The sequence below is a fragment of the Rhinoderma darwinii genome, chromosome 1 (assembly GCF_050947455.1).
Source record: "Rhinoderma darwinii isolate aRhiDar2 chromosome 1, aRhiDar2.hap1, whole genome shotgun sequence".
NCBI lineage: Eukaryota > Metazoa > Chordata > Amphibia > Anura > Rhinodermatidae > Rhinoderma > Rhinoderma darwinii.
The window spans coordinates 4,981,128-4,998,847 of record NC_134687.1 but is presented as its reverse complement, the minus strand read 5'-3'; the positions used below and the strand labels follow the sequence as shown (position 1 = coordinate 4,998,847).

Here is a 17,720-nt window from a genome sequence, read left to right as displayed (position 1 = left end):
TGCTCCTTTATACAAGATTATAACTACTATAATACTGCCCCTATATACAAAAATATAACTACTATAATACTGCTCCTATATACAAGAATATAACTACTATAATACTTCTCCTATATACAAGAATATATCTACTATAATACTACCTCCTATATACAAGAATATAACTACTATAATACTGCCCCTATATACAAGAATATAACTACTATAATACTGCCCCTATATACAAGAATATAACTACTATAATACTGCCCCTATATACAAGAATATAACTACTATAATACTACTCCTATATACAAGAATATAACTACTATAATACTGCCCCTATATACAAGAATATAACTACTATAATACTGCCCCTATATACAAGAATATAACTACTATAATACTGCCCCTATATACAAGAATATAACTACTATAATACTGCCCCCTATATACAATATAACTACTATAATACTGCCCCTATATACAAGAAAATAACTACTATAATACTGCCCCTATATACAAGAATATAACTACTATAATACTACTCCTATATACAAGAATATAACTACTATAATACTGCTCCTATATACAAGAATATAACTACTATAATACTGCCTCTTTATTCAAGAATATAACTACTATAATACTCCTCCTATATACAAGAATATGACTACTATAATACTGCCTCCTATATACAAGAATATAACTACTATAATACTGGCCCCTATATACAAGAATATAACTACTATAATACTGCTCCTATATACAAGAATATAACTACTATAATACTGCCCCTATATACAAGAATATAACTACTATAATACTTCTCCTATATACAAGAATATATCTACTATAATACTACCCCTATATACAAGAATATAACTACTATAATACTGCCCCTATATACAAGAATATAACTACTATAATACTGCCCCTATATACAAGAATATAACTACTATAATACTGCCCCTATCTACAAGAATATAACTACTATAATACTGCCCCTATATACAAGAATATAACTACTATAATATTGCCCCTATATACAAGAATATAACTACTATAATACTGCCCCCTATATACAAGAATATAACTACTATAATACTGCCCCTATATACAAGAATATAACTACTATAATACTGCCCCTATATACAAGAATATAACTACTATAATACTACTCCTATATACAAGAATATAACTACTATAATACTGCCCCCTATATAAAAGAATATAACTACTATAATACTGCCCCTATATACAAGGATATAACTACTATAATACTTCTCCTATATACAAGAATATATCTACTATAATACTACCCCTATATACAAGAATATAACTACTATAATACTGCCCCTATATACAAGAATATAACTACTATAATACTGCCCCTATATACAAGAATATAACTACTATAATACTGCCCCTATCTACAAGAATATAACTACTATAATACTGCCCCTATATACAAGAATATAACTACTATAATATTGCCCCTATATACAAGAATATAACTACTATAATACTGCCCCCTATATACAAGAATATAACTACTATAATACTGCCCCTATATACAAGAATATAACTACTATAATACTGCCCCTATATACAAGAATATAACTACTATAATACTGCTCCTATATACAAGAATATAACTACTATAATGCTGCCTCTTTATTCAAGAATATAACTACTATAATACTCCTCCTATATACAAGAATATGACTACTATAATACTGCCTCCTATATACAAGAATATAACTACTATAATACTGGCCCCTATATACAAGAATATAACTACTATAATACTGCTCCTATATACAAGAATATAACTACTATAATACTTACCCTATATACAAGAATATAACTACTATAATACTGCTCCTATATACAAGAATATAACTACTATAATACTGCCTCTTTATTCAAGAATATAACTACTATAATACTCCTTCTATATACAAGAATATGACTACTATAATACTGCCTCCTATATACAAGAATATAACTACTATAATACTGGCCCCTATATACAAGAATATAACTACTATAATACTGCCCCCTATATACAGGAATATAACTACTATAATACTGCCTCCTATATACAAGAATATAACTACTATAATACTGCTCCTATATACAAGAATATAACTACTATAATACTTACCCTATATACAAGAATATAACTACTATAATACTGCCCCCTATATACAAGAATATAACTACTATAATACTGCCCCCTATATACAAGAATATAACTACTATAAGGGCATGACCACACATGGCGGAATTCCTCCGCAACTGTCCGCATCAATGCCGCACAGAATCTGCGTTGCAGATTCTGCAGCGGATCTGCACAAAATGTGCAGAAAATTGATGCGGACTGGCCGCTGCGGACTGCAGGAAAAGTGCTTCTCTTCTCCCTATTCAGTGCAGGATAGAGAGAAGGGACAGCACTTTCCCTAGTGAAAGTCAAAGAAATTCATACTTACCGCCCGTTGTCTTGGTGACGCGTCCCTCTTTCGGCATCCGGCCCGACCTCCCTGGATGACGCTCCAGTCCATGTGACCGCTGCAGCCTGTGCTTGGCCTGTGATTGGCTGCAGCCGTCACTTACACTGAAACGTCATCCTGGGAGGCCGGACTGGAGACAGACGCAGGGAGTTCTCGGTAAGTATTAACTTATATTTTTTTTTACAGATACATGTATATTGAGATCGGTAGTCACTGTCCCGGGTGCAGAAACAGTTACTGCCGATCGCGTAACTCTTTCAGCACCCTGGACAGTGACTATTTACAGACGTCTCCTAGCAACGCTCCCGTCATTACGGGAGCCCCATTGACTTCCTCAGTCTGGCTGTAGACCTAGAAATACATAGGTCCAGCCAGAATGAAGAAATGTCATGGTAGTAAAAACAATACGCTCCGCAGCACACATAAGATCTGCGGACTTCATTGCGGAATTTTGACTCTCCATTGAAGTCAATGGAGAAATTCCGCCATGAGTCCGCAACCAGTCCGCCACTGCTCCGCAACAGACAGAGCATGCTGCGGACACCAAATTCCGCTCCGCAGCCTATGCTCCGCAGCGGAATTGTACGCATCGTGTAAACGAACACTGCTAAATTAAAGTGAAAGTCAATGGAGAAACGGCTCCGCTGCGGATTAACGCTGCGGAGTGTCCGCAGCGGAATTTAAGTGAAATTCCGCTATGTGTGAACCCGCCCTAATACTGCCCCTATATACAAGAATATAACTACTATAATACTACCCCTATATACAAGAATATAACTACTATAATACTGCCCCCTATATACAAGAATATAACTACTATAATACTGCCCCCTATATACAAGATTATAACTACTATAATACTGACCCTACATACAAGAATATAACTACTATAATACTGCCCCCTATATACAAGAATATAACTACTATAATACTTACCATATATACAAGAATATAACTACTATTATACTGCCCCCTTATATACAAGAATATAACTACTATAATACTGCCCCTATATACAAGAATATAACTACTATAATACTGCCCCCTATATACAAGAATATAACTACTATAATACTGCCCCCTATATACAAGAATATAACTACTATAATACTGCCTTCTGTATACAAGAATAACTACTATAATACTGCCCCCTATATACAAGAATATAACTACTATAATACTGCCCCTTATATACAAGAATATAACTACTATAATACTGCCCCCTATATACAAGAATATAACTACTATAATACTGACCCTACATACAAGAATATAACTACTATAATACTGCCCCTATATACAAGAATATAACTACTATAATACTGCCCCCTATATACAAGAATATAACTACTATAATACTTACCCTATATACAAGACTATAACTACTATAATACTGCCCCTATATACAAGAATATAACTACTATAATACTGCCCCCTATATACAAGAATATAACTACTATAATACTGCCCCCTATATACAAGAATATAACTACTATAATACTGCCTTCTATATACAAGAATATAACTACTATAATACTGCCCCCTATGGAGAAGATTGAGGAACAGGCTTAATATTTCCTTGTATCTTATTGGAGATAGGTTTTACTTCAAATCAGTTAAGCTGTGGACAATTGGATAAAATGAGCTGTGCAGATCTTTCATCAGAGGGAAATCTAAACTTGATCTAATTGATAAGATTTATCTATAGGTTCAGATCAGACCTGGATTATGGAATAGTGGATAACAGTAATGTGAGAGTATGTTCTGGTCACATAGGTGGTCCCTATGGAGCCATTGGGGTGGACCTTGCCTTTGAGAAGATGTTGTGCAAGATATTCGGTGAAGACTTCATCCAGAACTTCAAGATGAAGCGTCCAGCGGCCTGGGTCGACCTGATGATCGCATTCGAGGCTCGGAAAAGAACTGCAGCTCCACAGAGGTCCAACTACCTGAACATCTCCCTCCCATTCTCCTTCATAGACTTCTACAAGAGACACACCAGGCAGAATGTGGAGACAGCGCTACGGAAGAGCAGGTGAGGTGGGGGAGGCTTTATACAACTGAACATAAGATAACTCTGGAGCCCCTACTTCCAGGTTTAGAGTGCGAAGGTCTCGTTTGGGGTGGTAGAAGTTTTGAAGGCTGGTTGTCCTTCTCAATCTTACACATCTGGAATGACTCCTTGGGGTGTAGAAATCATAACGGGGGTTTAGATGTGCCTCATACCAATGGGGCCTTAGACGCGTGTTGTTCTATTGGGGACCTCAGATGGATGGTATTTCGGGGTGCCAGGCTCATCATTCCTGAAGACCCTAGTATCTCATATCTATATATCTCCTCAGGAGGAATTATGGACACACGTTATTGTAGGGTGAATCCTGTCATTCTAGGGGAGTTCCAGATGTTCCTAATTCCAGGACGTGTATTGTCGTGGTTGGACATACGTACTGGCTATGCAACACGTTCAGCGGTAGAAGGGCCTTGAGGGAAAGGGGACTCCTCACCCTTAGGATAAATGTTGGCAGGTCAGGACTATGTATGGGCATATATAAGAAGAATGGTGTAGCCTACATCATTAGCTCTGCATGGCGCCATCTAGGAGAGCACAACTAAAGTCAGAGCTCCTTCTCTTCTACATGTCTCCTCATCTCCACCATTGGGGCTCATGGGGAAGCTGCTGGTCAGGTATTGTAGAGTTAGGGCCCCCACAGGCGGTGAGGAAGCACAGGGGCCCTCTGTCTCCATCTCCATGAAGTGTGACGTGACTGCTGTTCTCCTGGCCATGGATCCAGGTCAGGTCATGGTGGTTAATATAAAACCTCTTTACTCTTATCGATCAGTGTGTAATGAATCTGCCCCTCGCCCTCAGAGCCATCAATGAGACCCCGGGGATTAGTATTTCCTCACCCAGTTCTTATGCGGTTAGATGAATTTATATTGATCCAGCTATTTCTTCTCCAGCATTGACAGCCGGAGTGCAGAGATTTAGATATAAACAATGGCCTAAGTGATGAATGCAGCTCCGAGACCTGGAAAACGATGTTCAGCCGGAATATATATATCCCCGAGTCTGTCTAATGAGGACACCGCTGCACAAATTAGTCAGGGACATTAGTCAGCACGCAAGCTCGACCGCTGCTCCATTCAATGTCCTACTCATTTTGGTTGAGCAGTGAGGAGCAGGGAAATCGGTGGGGGCCCCAACGATCAGACATTTATTACCTCTTCTGTGGATAGGTGATAATTTTTAATTCTGGTACAAACCCCTCAAGTAAAAGTGATCAGCAGTCTCTAGATAGCAGTGCCATGCAGTGTCTAGATATCAATACCATACAGCGCCCAAATAACTTTCATATTGAGCTAAATAGTGCCGTAGACCACCCAAATATCAGTGTCACACACTGCCAAAAATAACAGTGCCGTACTGAGCCAAATAGTGTCAGACCACCCAAATATCAGTGTCACACAGTGCCCAAATAACAGTGCCATACTGAGCCAAATAGTGTAAGACCACCCAAATATCAGTGTCATACAGTGGCCAAATAACCGTGCCGTACTGAGCCAAATAGTGTCAGACCACCCAAATATCAGTGTCATACAGTGTCAAAATAACAGTGCCATACTGAGCCAAATAGTGTCATACAGTGCCCAAATAACAGTGCCATACTGAGCAAAGTAGTGTCATAGACCACCCAAATATCAGTGTCATACAGTGCCCAAATAACAGTGCCGTACTGAGCCAAGTAGTGTCATAGACCACCCAAATATCAGTGTCATACAGTGCCGAAATAACAGTGCCATACTGAGACAAATAGTGCCGTAGACTACCCAAATATCAGTCCATACAGTGCCGAAATAACAGTGCCGTACTGAGCCAAATAGTGTCAGACAACCAAAATATCAGTGTCATACAGTGCCCAAATAACGGTGCCGTACTGAGCCAAATAGTGTCATAGACCCCCCAAATATCAGTCCATAATGTGACATATAGTGACCAAATAAGTGCCATAATGAGCCAAATGCTGTAGACTGCCAGAATAACAGAACACAGAAACCTCCTTTATCTTCTCTTTTTCTCCCTTCCCCTAAGGGTATGTTAATACGCCTGAAAAAACGGTATCTGAACGCCTACAAACATCTGCCAATTGAATTCAATGGGAAGAACGGCGTTTCGTTTAGACGGCGCATTTTTAACGCTGCCGTTTTAAAAAATGGCGCATAAAAAGTAACATGTCACTTCATGAGCCATTTTTGGAGCTGTTTTTCCTTATGTCAATAGAAAAACTGTTCCAAAAACGGCTCCAAAAAACTTCTGGAAAAAAAAACGTTTTCAGCTTAAAAAACGGCTGAAAATCAGAGGCTGTTTTCTCTGAAAACCGCTCTGTAATTTTGAGCCGTTTTTGACTCAGCGTGTCAGGCTACGTTCACACAAGCGTGACAGATTTACGCGCGTAAAAAAACAAAATCTGGTCGTGTGCATTGCGTTTTGCATTAGTGTGCTGTGCGTGTGGGATGTTTTTCACGCACTCGCGTTATATAAGTGTAGACCGGGCCTTCTCCACACGCCAGTCGCCTCCTCCACGCGCCAGTCGCCTCCTCCACGCGCCAGTCGCCTCCTCCACATGTAGGAAAGGAAAAAGTGACTGCGCACCAGATAGTAAATCTCCGTCGTTCACACAGGAAACGTTCTACCTAATCCACCTGGGTCACGTAAAGAGCGTAATATTATATATCACCTCAAACCTCCCAACCTTCAAGCAGTGCCAAGAGGGACAACCGATGCGGCTCGCGGGGCACGCCATGGCAAATTTGTTCCTGTTAAGCCACACCTCTAATCCCGCCCATTCCCCACCTATATACACCCCCAGTTCAGCCCACACAGTATAACGTCACTTTAGTTGCCCCATATAGTATAATGCCCCCATACAGTATAATCCCCATAGTACCTAATAAAAAAAATACTTACCTAGCCCCGTTCCCATGATGAGTGGAGGAGATCCCTCTGCTCCGTGCTATGAGCGGCTCGGTACATACAGGCGCGATGACGTCACTGCATGGTGCCTGTGTGTGCCGAGCCGGTCACGGCCAGCGTGACACAGTGAGTGCTGGAGCAGGGAGCTGACAGCTCCCTGCTTCAGCATTGGATTCAACTGCGTCTGCGCCCTGAGGATGCAGATACAGTTGAAACTGGGACATCCCACCAGCCGCCTGGGACAGCGGGACACCGCCTGGAATCCGGGACTGTCCTGCTGAATCTGCGACGGTTGGGAAGTATTGGTTTTAAAAAACAATCACAGTGGACGGCGCGATAGAGAATTCTGGGAATATTTAGAAATACAGCGACATCTTATGGCAGGAAAGTCTGGAGAATGTTCAGCGTGAGCCGCCCAGAAATCTCCTTCATGTGCTGAGATCTGGTGGAAAAGACATGTAAGAAGCCGATCATAGACCACCCGTAGGGAGAGCAGAGTGAGAGCATGGAGGAGGGACATGTGTTGTATGACTGTCACTGATATGGGGGCACTGGGGCTGTCACTGATATGGGGACACTGTAGCTGTTACTGTTATAGGAGCACTGTGGCTCTTACTGTTATGGGGACACTGATTCCCGCTCTTATGAGGGAACTATGGTTATCACTGTTATGGGGGCACTGTGGCTGTCACTGTTATGGAGGAGCTGGTTGGGAATTAAGTAGGCTTGAACTGTAAGGTAACGTATTGCTACTCTCAGCATGGACCAGGCTTCTAAAAATAAGGGCTGACCCCGTGATTATATAATTAGGGATTTCTGCCTCCACTCCCACCTCCGGTGCTTGGGTATAACCTTGGATTTTTTTCCCCCTTATCATAGTGTGAACTCTGTGAAGTGGTCGTCCCAGGGCATGCTCCGGATGTCGTCTGAAGCCATGAATGACCTCTTCCAGCCCACCATCCAGCAGATCGTCCAGCACATAGGTACCGGCTCCTTCATACCAGTCACCCCCCACCCCCAGTGTCTCTACCGGCCCCTTCATACCAGTCACCCCCCATAGTGTCTCTACCGGCCCCTTCATACCAGTCACCCCCCATAGTATCTCTACCGGCCCCTTCATACCAGTCACCCCCCACAGTGTCTCTACCGGCCCCTTCATACCAGTCACCCCCCCCCCATAGTGTCTCTACCGGCCCCTTCATACAAGTCTCCCCCCACAGTGTCTCTACCGGCTCCCCACCCCTGTAATATAAGGGCTATGTGCTCGGTTACAGAATGGGCTCAACACTGTAGCAACTTGTGTCTGTTATCTCCATAACTCACACATCAGACTCCATCCCCAACCAAAGGGCACAGTCATGTGACAAATAAGCTCCTCCCATTTCCATTCCAGAATTCTTAGAACTAATCATTAGCGCCTCCTATGGGAAAGGGGGGGCACAAAAAGTCAACAAGCTGCAAGAGGCTATTTTGGTTGTCATCCAGCTCTCCCAGAAACAGATATAACTAAGGAACGGCTAAATGTTTAACCCCTTCATGACCACTGATACGCTTTTTCACGGCAGCCTAATCAACCTCCTGCACGCGTGTACTTCGAAGGATGATGCGGGTGCTCGGTTGTCGGATGACAGCCGGGCTTCTGCTCCAACGGTAGCGATCAAAGTTTACTTAGTTCGCAACCGTTTAACCCCTCAAATGCCGCGGTCATTAGCAACCGATGGATTTACAGAGGGAGGGCGCTTGCGGGCATGCAATGCGGGCCTCCGATGGGGTGACGCAGCAGCCGGGGGTCTAACAAAGGCCCCCAGGCCTGCCCTGGCTATATGTCTATTAGGCCGTACCAGAGGCCTGTCCTAATAGATGCCTGTCAGTATTACACTATACAAAGTATACCAAAGCATTATATCAGCGATCTAAAGATCTCATAGTGAAGTCCCATAGTGGGACAAAAAAAATAATTAATGTGAAATAAAAATGAATAAATAAAACCATTTTTTTTTTAGTAAAAATGTAACAATAAAATAAAAATGACACTGTACGGTATTCCTTTAATCGTAATGACCCAAAAAATAAAGTTGGCATATTATTTAAACCGCAAGGTGAACGTCCTAAAAAAAAACGCAAAAAACAACGGCAAAATTGAAATTTTTTTCCATTCCCCCCAAAAAACAAATAAAAGGTTAATCAACAAGTCCCATGTACCCAAAAATGGTAGCAATGGAGTCCCGCAAAAAACAAAACAAGGGTTTTTTTATTCTGCAAAACGAGTAAAACATAAAAAACGTTACATATTTGGTATCGCCGTAATCGTACCGACCCATAGAATAAAGGTAAAATCTTATTTACACCGCACGGTAAATGGTGTAAATGTAAAATGCATAGAACAATTGCTAAATTGCTGTGTTTATTTATATCCCCCCCAAAAAAAAGTTAATAAAAAAAAATTCTACATAACCCAAAATGGTGACATTGAAAAATACAACTCATCCCGTAAAAACCAAGTCCTCATATAGCCACGTCCTCATATAGCCGCGTCCTCATACAGCCGCGTCCTCATACAGCCGCGTCCTCATACAGCCGCGTCCTCATACAGCCGCGTCCAAGTAAAAATAAAAAAGTTATAGCGCTTTGTATGTGACGATGGAAAAACAAAAAATTGCTTGGTCATTAGGGCCCAGATTGCATGAGGGGGGGGGGGGGAGAGGGGTTAACCACCCGAAAGAACAGGACGACCCCAGGACTTTGACTTTCGGGTGTTTTTGGGTGATATGTTCATTAGTAGATGGCGGTTGCCCGGACTTTCGTCTTCTGCTGCGCTGTGGTGATTCATTATTTAGTCGTCAGTCCCCACAGGAGACGTAACGGATACGGATTACATAACACTTCAGTAATGCAGACAAGCGCTCATTAATAATGTATCCCGAGAGCCAGTGACGAGGGCGCAGGGTCTGCTGGAATGTGCGCGGCGCTCTGTGACCCCCGTATACAGCTGTGCCGGGCGCCGTGGCCTCGCAGGCCTCAAAGTGTTGGCTCGGAATATCATTCTGTGTTACAAAAACGAATCTGCTACAAAATTGCATTCACAAAGTGGTTTTCTGTATTACGGAATGATATTGTGTGTCACAAAACACAAAGTCTACAAATAGCAACACGGCCTCGGATTCTAATTCTAGTAAAGTCATTTTTTATGGACATCCCCGGTGTGAGATGTCCGGATGTGGACTTGCTGGGGAACGTTTATTAGAAGTATAATTTTGCAAAAAAAAAAAAATACGCAAAACTCGCACAGAATGAGTGCGCCGAGTCGAAAATTCACAAAGATGCGCTACCCAGGTTACCTTGTACTAGTGGTTGGACATGGGCAAAATAATATATGATACCTGCTGTATACACGAAAATTAGATGCAAACCCCCAAAAATATGTAGCACGTAAATATATCTAATCCAAAAATATTTTGGTCCATGAGCCCCTTTATGTCCCTGGCATAGACTCGTGTTAATTTGAGTCAAGTTGTGTCAATATTAGAGTATGTTCACATGGGCTATTTTCAGCCGCTTTTCGGGCCATAAACGTCCCGAAAAACGGCTGAAAATCGGAAGCAGAACGCCTACAAACAACTGCCCAGTGATTTCATTGGGAAATATGGCGTTCTGTTCCGAAGACTCTATAGAAAGACAGCTCCAAAAACGGCCGTGAAAAACGCGAGTGGCTAAAAAAAATGGCTGAAAATCAGGAGCTGTTTTCCCTTGTAAACAGCTCCGTATTTTCTGACGTTTTTTGCTAAGCGTGTGAACAGAGCCTTAGAGTGTAACCGAACACGGAAAGATCCCAAAAATTATGCAAAACCTTTATTGAGGCGTTCTTATAACGGATGCCTGGTCCGACCTGGCGATGACTCGTTAACATGACCACAAAATGTCACACGCGGGAAAATTTGGTGCAGACCCCATTGTGAGACCTATCCGGCCCGAGAAGAATTTTTTATATTCCAAATCTACTTCCACTGCGCCAATTGTTTCTAAATGTGTCTCCAATTAGCCACACACAGCTGCCCCTTGTAGATAGCCACACAGCCCCTCCTTCTCTTGTAAGTAGCGCCGCTCCGAACATCCCCCCCCTTCCCTTGTACTTAGTGCAAACAGAGCGGAGGTCTACCGCTACCACTCTCCGCTCCTCCTGACAACGCGGCGAACGATCACTTTTGAATGGGGTCGATGACGACACAGGACTGGACCAGTGCAGTCACCTGACCTCATGTCAGGTGACTGGATTGGTCCACTCCCGGCACCAACCTCACTCCACGGCCTACTATTCCTTTGCACTGCGCATGTACATTTTGGCGCATGCAAGTTCCGGGAGACTGCTGAAAAATCCCGGACGGCGATTTTTTTCTGCTGGACGCTACGGACGGCAGAAAAAAACAACCCATTTTTGCGGACTGTCCGTAAATTTACGGACGGTTGGCAACCCTGCCCAAGTCATGACTGTGGGAGAACGAGGTGCAGCACATACGTAGCACCCCAGCCCTTTATCATGAGGTGGCACTGATCTCATCTTCTTCTTTGCAGGAGATCTCATCAACAAACCTGAGGTGAAGGGCATCAAGTACCTGTTCCTGGTGGGCGGCTTTGCAGAATCTCCCATGTTGCAGAATGCTGTCCAGTCGGCTTTCAGTGAAGTCTGCCGGGTCATCATCCCTCAAGACGTTGGTCTGACAATACTCAAAGGAGCCGTCCTGTTTGGCCTAGACCCGACAATCGTGAGAGTCAGGCGTTCTCCTCTCACTTACGGGGTCGGTGTCCTTAACAAGTTTGTGGAAGACAAACACCCGAAAGAGAAGCTCCTTGTGAAAGAAGAAAAGAACTGGTGCACCGACATCTTCGATAAGTTTGTGTCCGTGGACCAGTCAGTGGCCCTCGGAGATATTGTGCAGAGAAGCTACTGCCCGGCACGACTCGGCCAACGCAAAATCATCATCAACATTTACTGTTCCTCCAGCGACGACGTGGTGTACATCACCGATCCCGGCGTCAGGAAGTGCGGGACCATCAACCTGGACTTGCCAGACATCAACGAGACCAATGGCAAGATCCCTCGTCGGGAGATAAAGGCCAGCATGCAGTTTGGAGACACCGAAATAAAAGTCACAGCCATGGACGTCAAGACTTCGAAGATTGTCCGAGCTGCTATTGACTTCCTCTCCAACTAACGGAAGATCTCACAACTCATGTGACCACCAACTCCCAGAACTTGACTAGCATTTCTAGAATCCCAATCTCCGAAGAGAAATCGAGAATTCTCAAAATTGGCACCATTTTTTGGATTAGATCTGCGGTAGAAGCAACATTTTATATTGGGCTTTTTTGGCAAGCGTGCGCCATATTTATGAAGCACATCCCAGATTTCCTATTCCAAAGCATTGTCAGGTCGTTACTGTGGATGGGGGTGTGCCAACATAACTGTGCCCACCAAATCTGACTCGACAGCTGTCATTTGACCAAATAATTGACCAGTTCCCACTTTTTTAATTTAAACCACTTGCTCCAACACCTAGATGATGAACAACTGGACAGAAGACACTTGTAGTGGTTGCAGAGCTTTCATTTTTTTTATATCAGATGTGAAAACATTTTGGAGAACTATTTATTTGCCTTAAAACCTATATTTTTCTGTCTGCAAAACCCCAAAAAATTTTAATGAATGGTCAATTGTCCATGGACCTGTCGACCTACGGTGTATTTGGGTGATGATTATATAAGGGCCGTTGGTTGCGATGGAAATAAACATTATAATAAATAAAAAACAAAGTATCTGTAAGACTCCATCTTGGTATCTTACCGATTTTTCACGTTGACCAACAATCCAATACAACACCATCACCCACTATATGGATGTACCCTGGTTCTTCTATGGTCTCACCAATGCTTTGGCATCTCTTTTATGCCTATCTCCTGCCTACGGGAGCAACTACCCCATACATAGGAACCCAAGAAATCTAAATATATAGACTCTTACATAGATACAACCACCGCCTTCTTGAAAGCAGACGCCCTACATGCAGGAGTTCTCACTTCTAGATGAACTGTGGTGATGGGGCATGATAACTATATCCAGGAGCGAGGCAGATCTGGAAACGAAGGGGGAAACTTTTGAAATTGGGAATTAAATTACCATTTGGTCATGGACCATCTCTACCCCTAAAACCCAGGCAGGGCCGGCCTCCATAGTATATCACTCCCAGGGAGGCCGGTGTAAAACCCTGGCAGGGCCGGCCTCCATAGTAGATCACTCCCTGGGAGGCCGGTGTAAAACACTGGCAGGGCCGGCCTCCATAGTATATCACTCCCTGGGAGGCCGGTGTAAAACCCTAGCAGGGCCGGCCTCCATAGTATATCACTCCCAGGGAGGCCGGTGTAAAACCCTGGCAGGGACGGCCTCCATAGTATATCACTCCCTGGGAGGCCGGTGTAAAACCCTGGCAGGGCCGGCCTCCATAGTATATCACTCCCTGGGAGGCCGGTGTAAAACCCTGGCAGGGCCGGCCTCCATAGTATATCACTCCCAGGGAGGCCGGTGTAAAACCCTGGCAGGGCCGGCCTCCATAGTATATCACTCCCAGGGAGGCCGGTGTAAAACCCTGGTAGCCGCCATCCGATCATCTCAAGAACCTCAATGGTCTTATCCAATAAATTCCTTCACGTCCTGGCCGATTTTTACCTTCGTTAAGGCTTCAGTGACTTTGCGAGAAACCTCTTCAGTTACCGACATTGATTCCTATGGGTCTACCTGTCCACATTACACTCCTTAAGCTGCCGAGTACATTATCAGTCACCTATAGATCCAGACCTTCATCCTCGGGGCAGCAATGGTCATAATGTGGCATTTTTACTACAACATTCTCCAAAATTTTCCCATCCAATGGCAGTGCTTCAATGAGGAAACTATATAAGAATATGTACTCAGAATTTATTTTTGTACTTGTGCTACTTGTAGTATTCATATATCATGTATGTATACCAGGAACTAAATAAACCACTATTGTATACATGGCCGGTGTCTATACGACTATAGAATCCTGTGCTTTACGTACTGATCCGGAGTTCTCATCATGTCTTACACTCCAGTCACATCCAAAGCCGGGTCCTTGTTAGTTCTCAGGTTGTAGGACCTCCCGGCTCACTGCTGCCCCCTGCTGGTTCAGGATCTGTAGGGGTTGGGGTAGGTCCAAATCATCTGGTCTTGAAGGGGTTTCACTTCTCTTCCCGGCAGATTCTTCAGTTCAGCTGAATGGTAGGAAAGACTTCCAGTATTTAGAGCCTCGTGCGTCATTCAATCACCAAGGTGGTAATAACGGTACAAAGAGAGATGCAAAGAGCGCCCACCACAGAGCCCACCAAATCAAACTGTGAGGGTGCTACCGGCCATTTTTTTTTTATTCTGCCACCCAACAGGTGGGTAAAGTGGCTTGATTCCCAAAATGCAACTTATACATAATTCCGGTGCTACAACGTTCCCACCCCTGGGTCGCACTGTAATAGAAATGGAGGCACATCCTGCTGAGTTATAGGACGGCTGTCACTCTACGGTGATGCATCACACGAATATAGCCCCAACAACTACTCCCCCCATCCAGCACCTCTGTCTCTGGGGCCCCCAAAACAGTTGTATGAGCTGTCCCTATATTATGTATGCCCATGGTGCCACCACCTCTCCATAGGCACCACCTCTTCTCCATAGCCACCACCTCTTCTCTATAGGCACCACCTCTCCTCTATAGGCACCACTGCTTCTCCATAGCTTCCCCTAGGGGACATACACCGGTTAGTGATTAGCAGAGGACGAGCAGCCGCGCCCCCATAAAACAGATGAGCACAGACAGAGCGGCAGCATCATCTACATCATCCCGGACAATGATTGAGACGGACAGAAATGTGATGAGTCATGGAGGATCCACGCTCAGCTATTATAACAGTATAACGAGCCCCGGGCCGTGTAATATCAGCGACTAAATATATTCCCCGGAATTTCACCCCCATACAGGGAAATAGAGATCCTATACTATCAAATTATTTAGACACCCTGACAACATATCACACATGATGGGCTTAGATATACAGCTCAGCAGGCAGTATCACACATGATGGGCTTAGATACACCGCTCAGCAGGCAGTATCACACATGATGGGCTTAGATACACAGCTGAGCAGGCAGTATCACACATGATTGGCTTAGATACACAGCTCAGCAGGCAGTATCACACATGATGGTCTTAGATACACAGCTCAGGAGACAGTATCACACATGCTGGGCTTAGATACACAGCTCAGCAGGCAGTATCACACATGATGGGCTTAGATACACAGTTCAGCAGACAGTATCACACATGATAGGATTAAATACAATGCTTCAGTAGACAGTATCACACATGATAGGTGTCACGTAGGGTTCGTGGACCCACTGGACTGTACCGCCTTGGCGGTAAGGCAGCTGGTCATCAGGGCGCAGGTCAGAGTCTATAGTTCATATATGGTACCTGTGGCGGCTCGGACAGTAGAAAGGCAGGCTTGGCTGTGACTAGGCAGCAGGTAGACGTCAGGCGTGGAGTAGGAGGACAGGCGTGGTGTACAGCACAGCACCAGATCAGGATACAGGTTACCGGAAACAACAGGGGACCATTTGCAAATAAATTTAGGATACGACAACAACGCTCAGGCGTGGGAGGATGGGGCTGAGACCTTCTTATAGCCCAGGGTGCTCTGGGAGCAATCAGCTCAATCTCCCACATGCGTGCGCTCTGGCTTCTTAAGTCTGGACTGAGCTCGCAAGCGCACCCTGGTGGTCACTGTGGAACAAGACGGCCGTATGTGCAGACATCTCTGGAGAGAAGGGCATCGACTGGATGGAAGGAGTTCGTGATCAGCGACCACGGACTTTACAATAGGATTAGATACACCGCTCAGCAGACCGTATCACAAATGATAGGATTAGATACAGGGCCCAGCAGACAGTATCACACATGATAGGATTAGATACACAGCTCAGTAGACAGTATCACACATGATAGGATTAGATACACAGCTCAGCAGAGAGTATCACACATGTTTGGATTAGACACACAGCTCAGCAGACAGTATCACACATGATAGGATTAGACACACAGCTCAGCAGACAGTATCACACATGATAGGATTAGATACACAGCTCAGCAGACAGTATCACACATGATAGGATTAGATACACAGCTCAGCAGACAGTATCACACATGATAGGATTAGATACAGTGGCTCAGCAGACAGTATCACACATGATAGGATTAGACACACAGCTCAGCAGACAGTATCACACATGATAGGATTAGATACACAGCTCAGCAGACAGTATCACACATGATAGGATTAAATACACAGCTCAGCAGACCATATCACAAATGATAGGATTAGATACATAGCTCAGACAGTATCACATGTGATAGGATTAGATACATGGCTCAGCAGACAGTATCACACATTATAGGATTAGATACACAGCTCAGCAGACAGTATCACACATTGTAGGATTAGATACACAGGACACTGATGATACGTTTAAGCATATGTGCAGGTAAATAACCCAATACATACGCTCAACGTATCCACACTGCCCTATTGACCTGCAGGATGACAGCAGCGACTACTATCGGGAAATAAGCCATTATATGTTGGTATTCCTTGTTTTAATATTTTCTCGCTTAGTCTAATTAAAAGTCATCCTCAAAAAAAATAAAGTAGTAGACTGCAGTATGATATTTTCTTTCTATGGAAGCCTATAGGTGACACATGCCACTTTACACCTGAGCGGTGGAATAACTTGACTGTAGATACGGGAAATCCTCCTGACATAATGTATACATGAGATGGAAGCCTCAAACATGATGTGAACAGAGGCCAAAACACGATAGTGAGAGGACAATGCACCCCACCCCGGCCACACCTTCATACTGAATCACCTCCTGTACATTATACACCTATAATCACCTCCTGTACATTATACACTTATAATCACCTCCTGTACATTATACGCTTATAATCACCTCCTGTACATTATACACTTATAATCACCTCCTGTACATTATACACTTATAATCACCTCCTGTACATTATACACTTATACTCACCTCCTGTACATTATAAACTTCTAATCACCTCCTGTACATTATACACTTATAATCACCTCCGGTACATTATACACTTATACTCACCTCCTGTACATTATA

At 43.6% G+C, this 17,720-nt stretch overlaps 1 protein-coding gene across 1 annotated transcript in view; it reads left to right on the top strand.

Moving 5' to 3' along the window:
• HSPA12B (heat shock protein family A (Hsp70) member 12B) overlaps positions 1-14,498 on the top strand; it is a 19,377-nt gene extending 4,879 nt beyond the window's left edge. The window contains exons 4-6 of the mRNA XM_075844926.1: positions 4,204-4,530; positions 8,347-8,450; positions 12,037-14,498. Coding sequence (XP_075701041.1) covers positions 4,204-4,530; positions 8,347-8,450; positions 12,037-12,677 — 1,072 coding nt within the window. The 3' untranslated portion in view covers positions 12,678-14,498. The remainder of the gene's footprint in view (positions 1-4,203; positions 4,531-8,346; positions 8,451-12,036) is intronic.
• Positions 14,499-17,720: the final 3,222 nt, after the last annotated feature.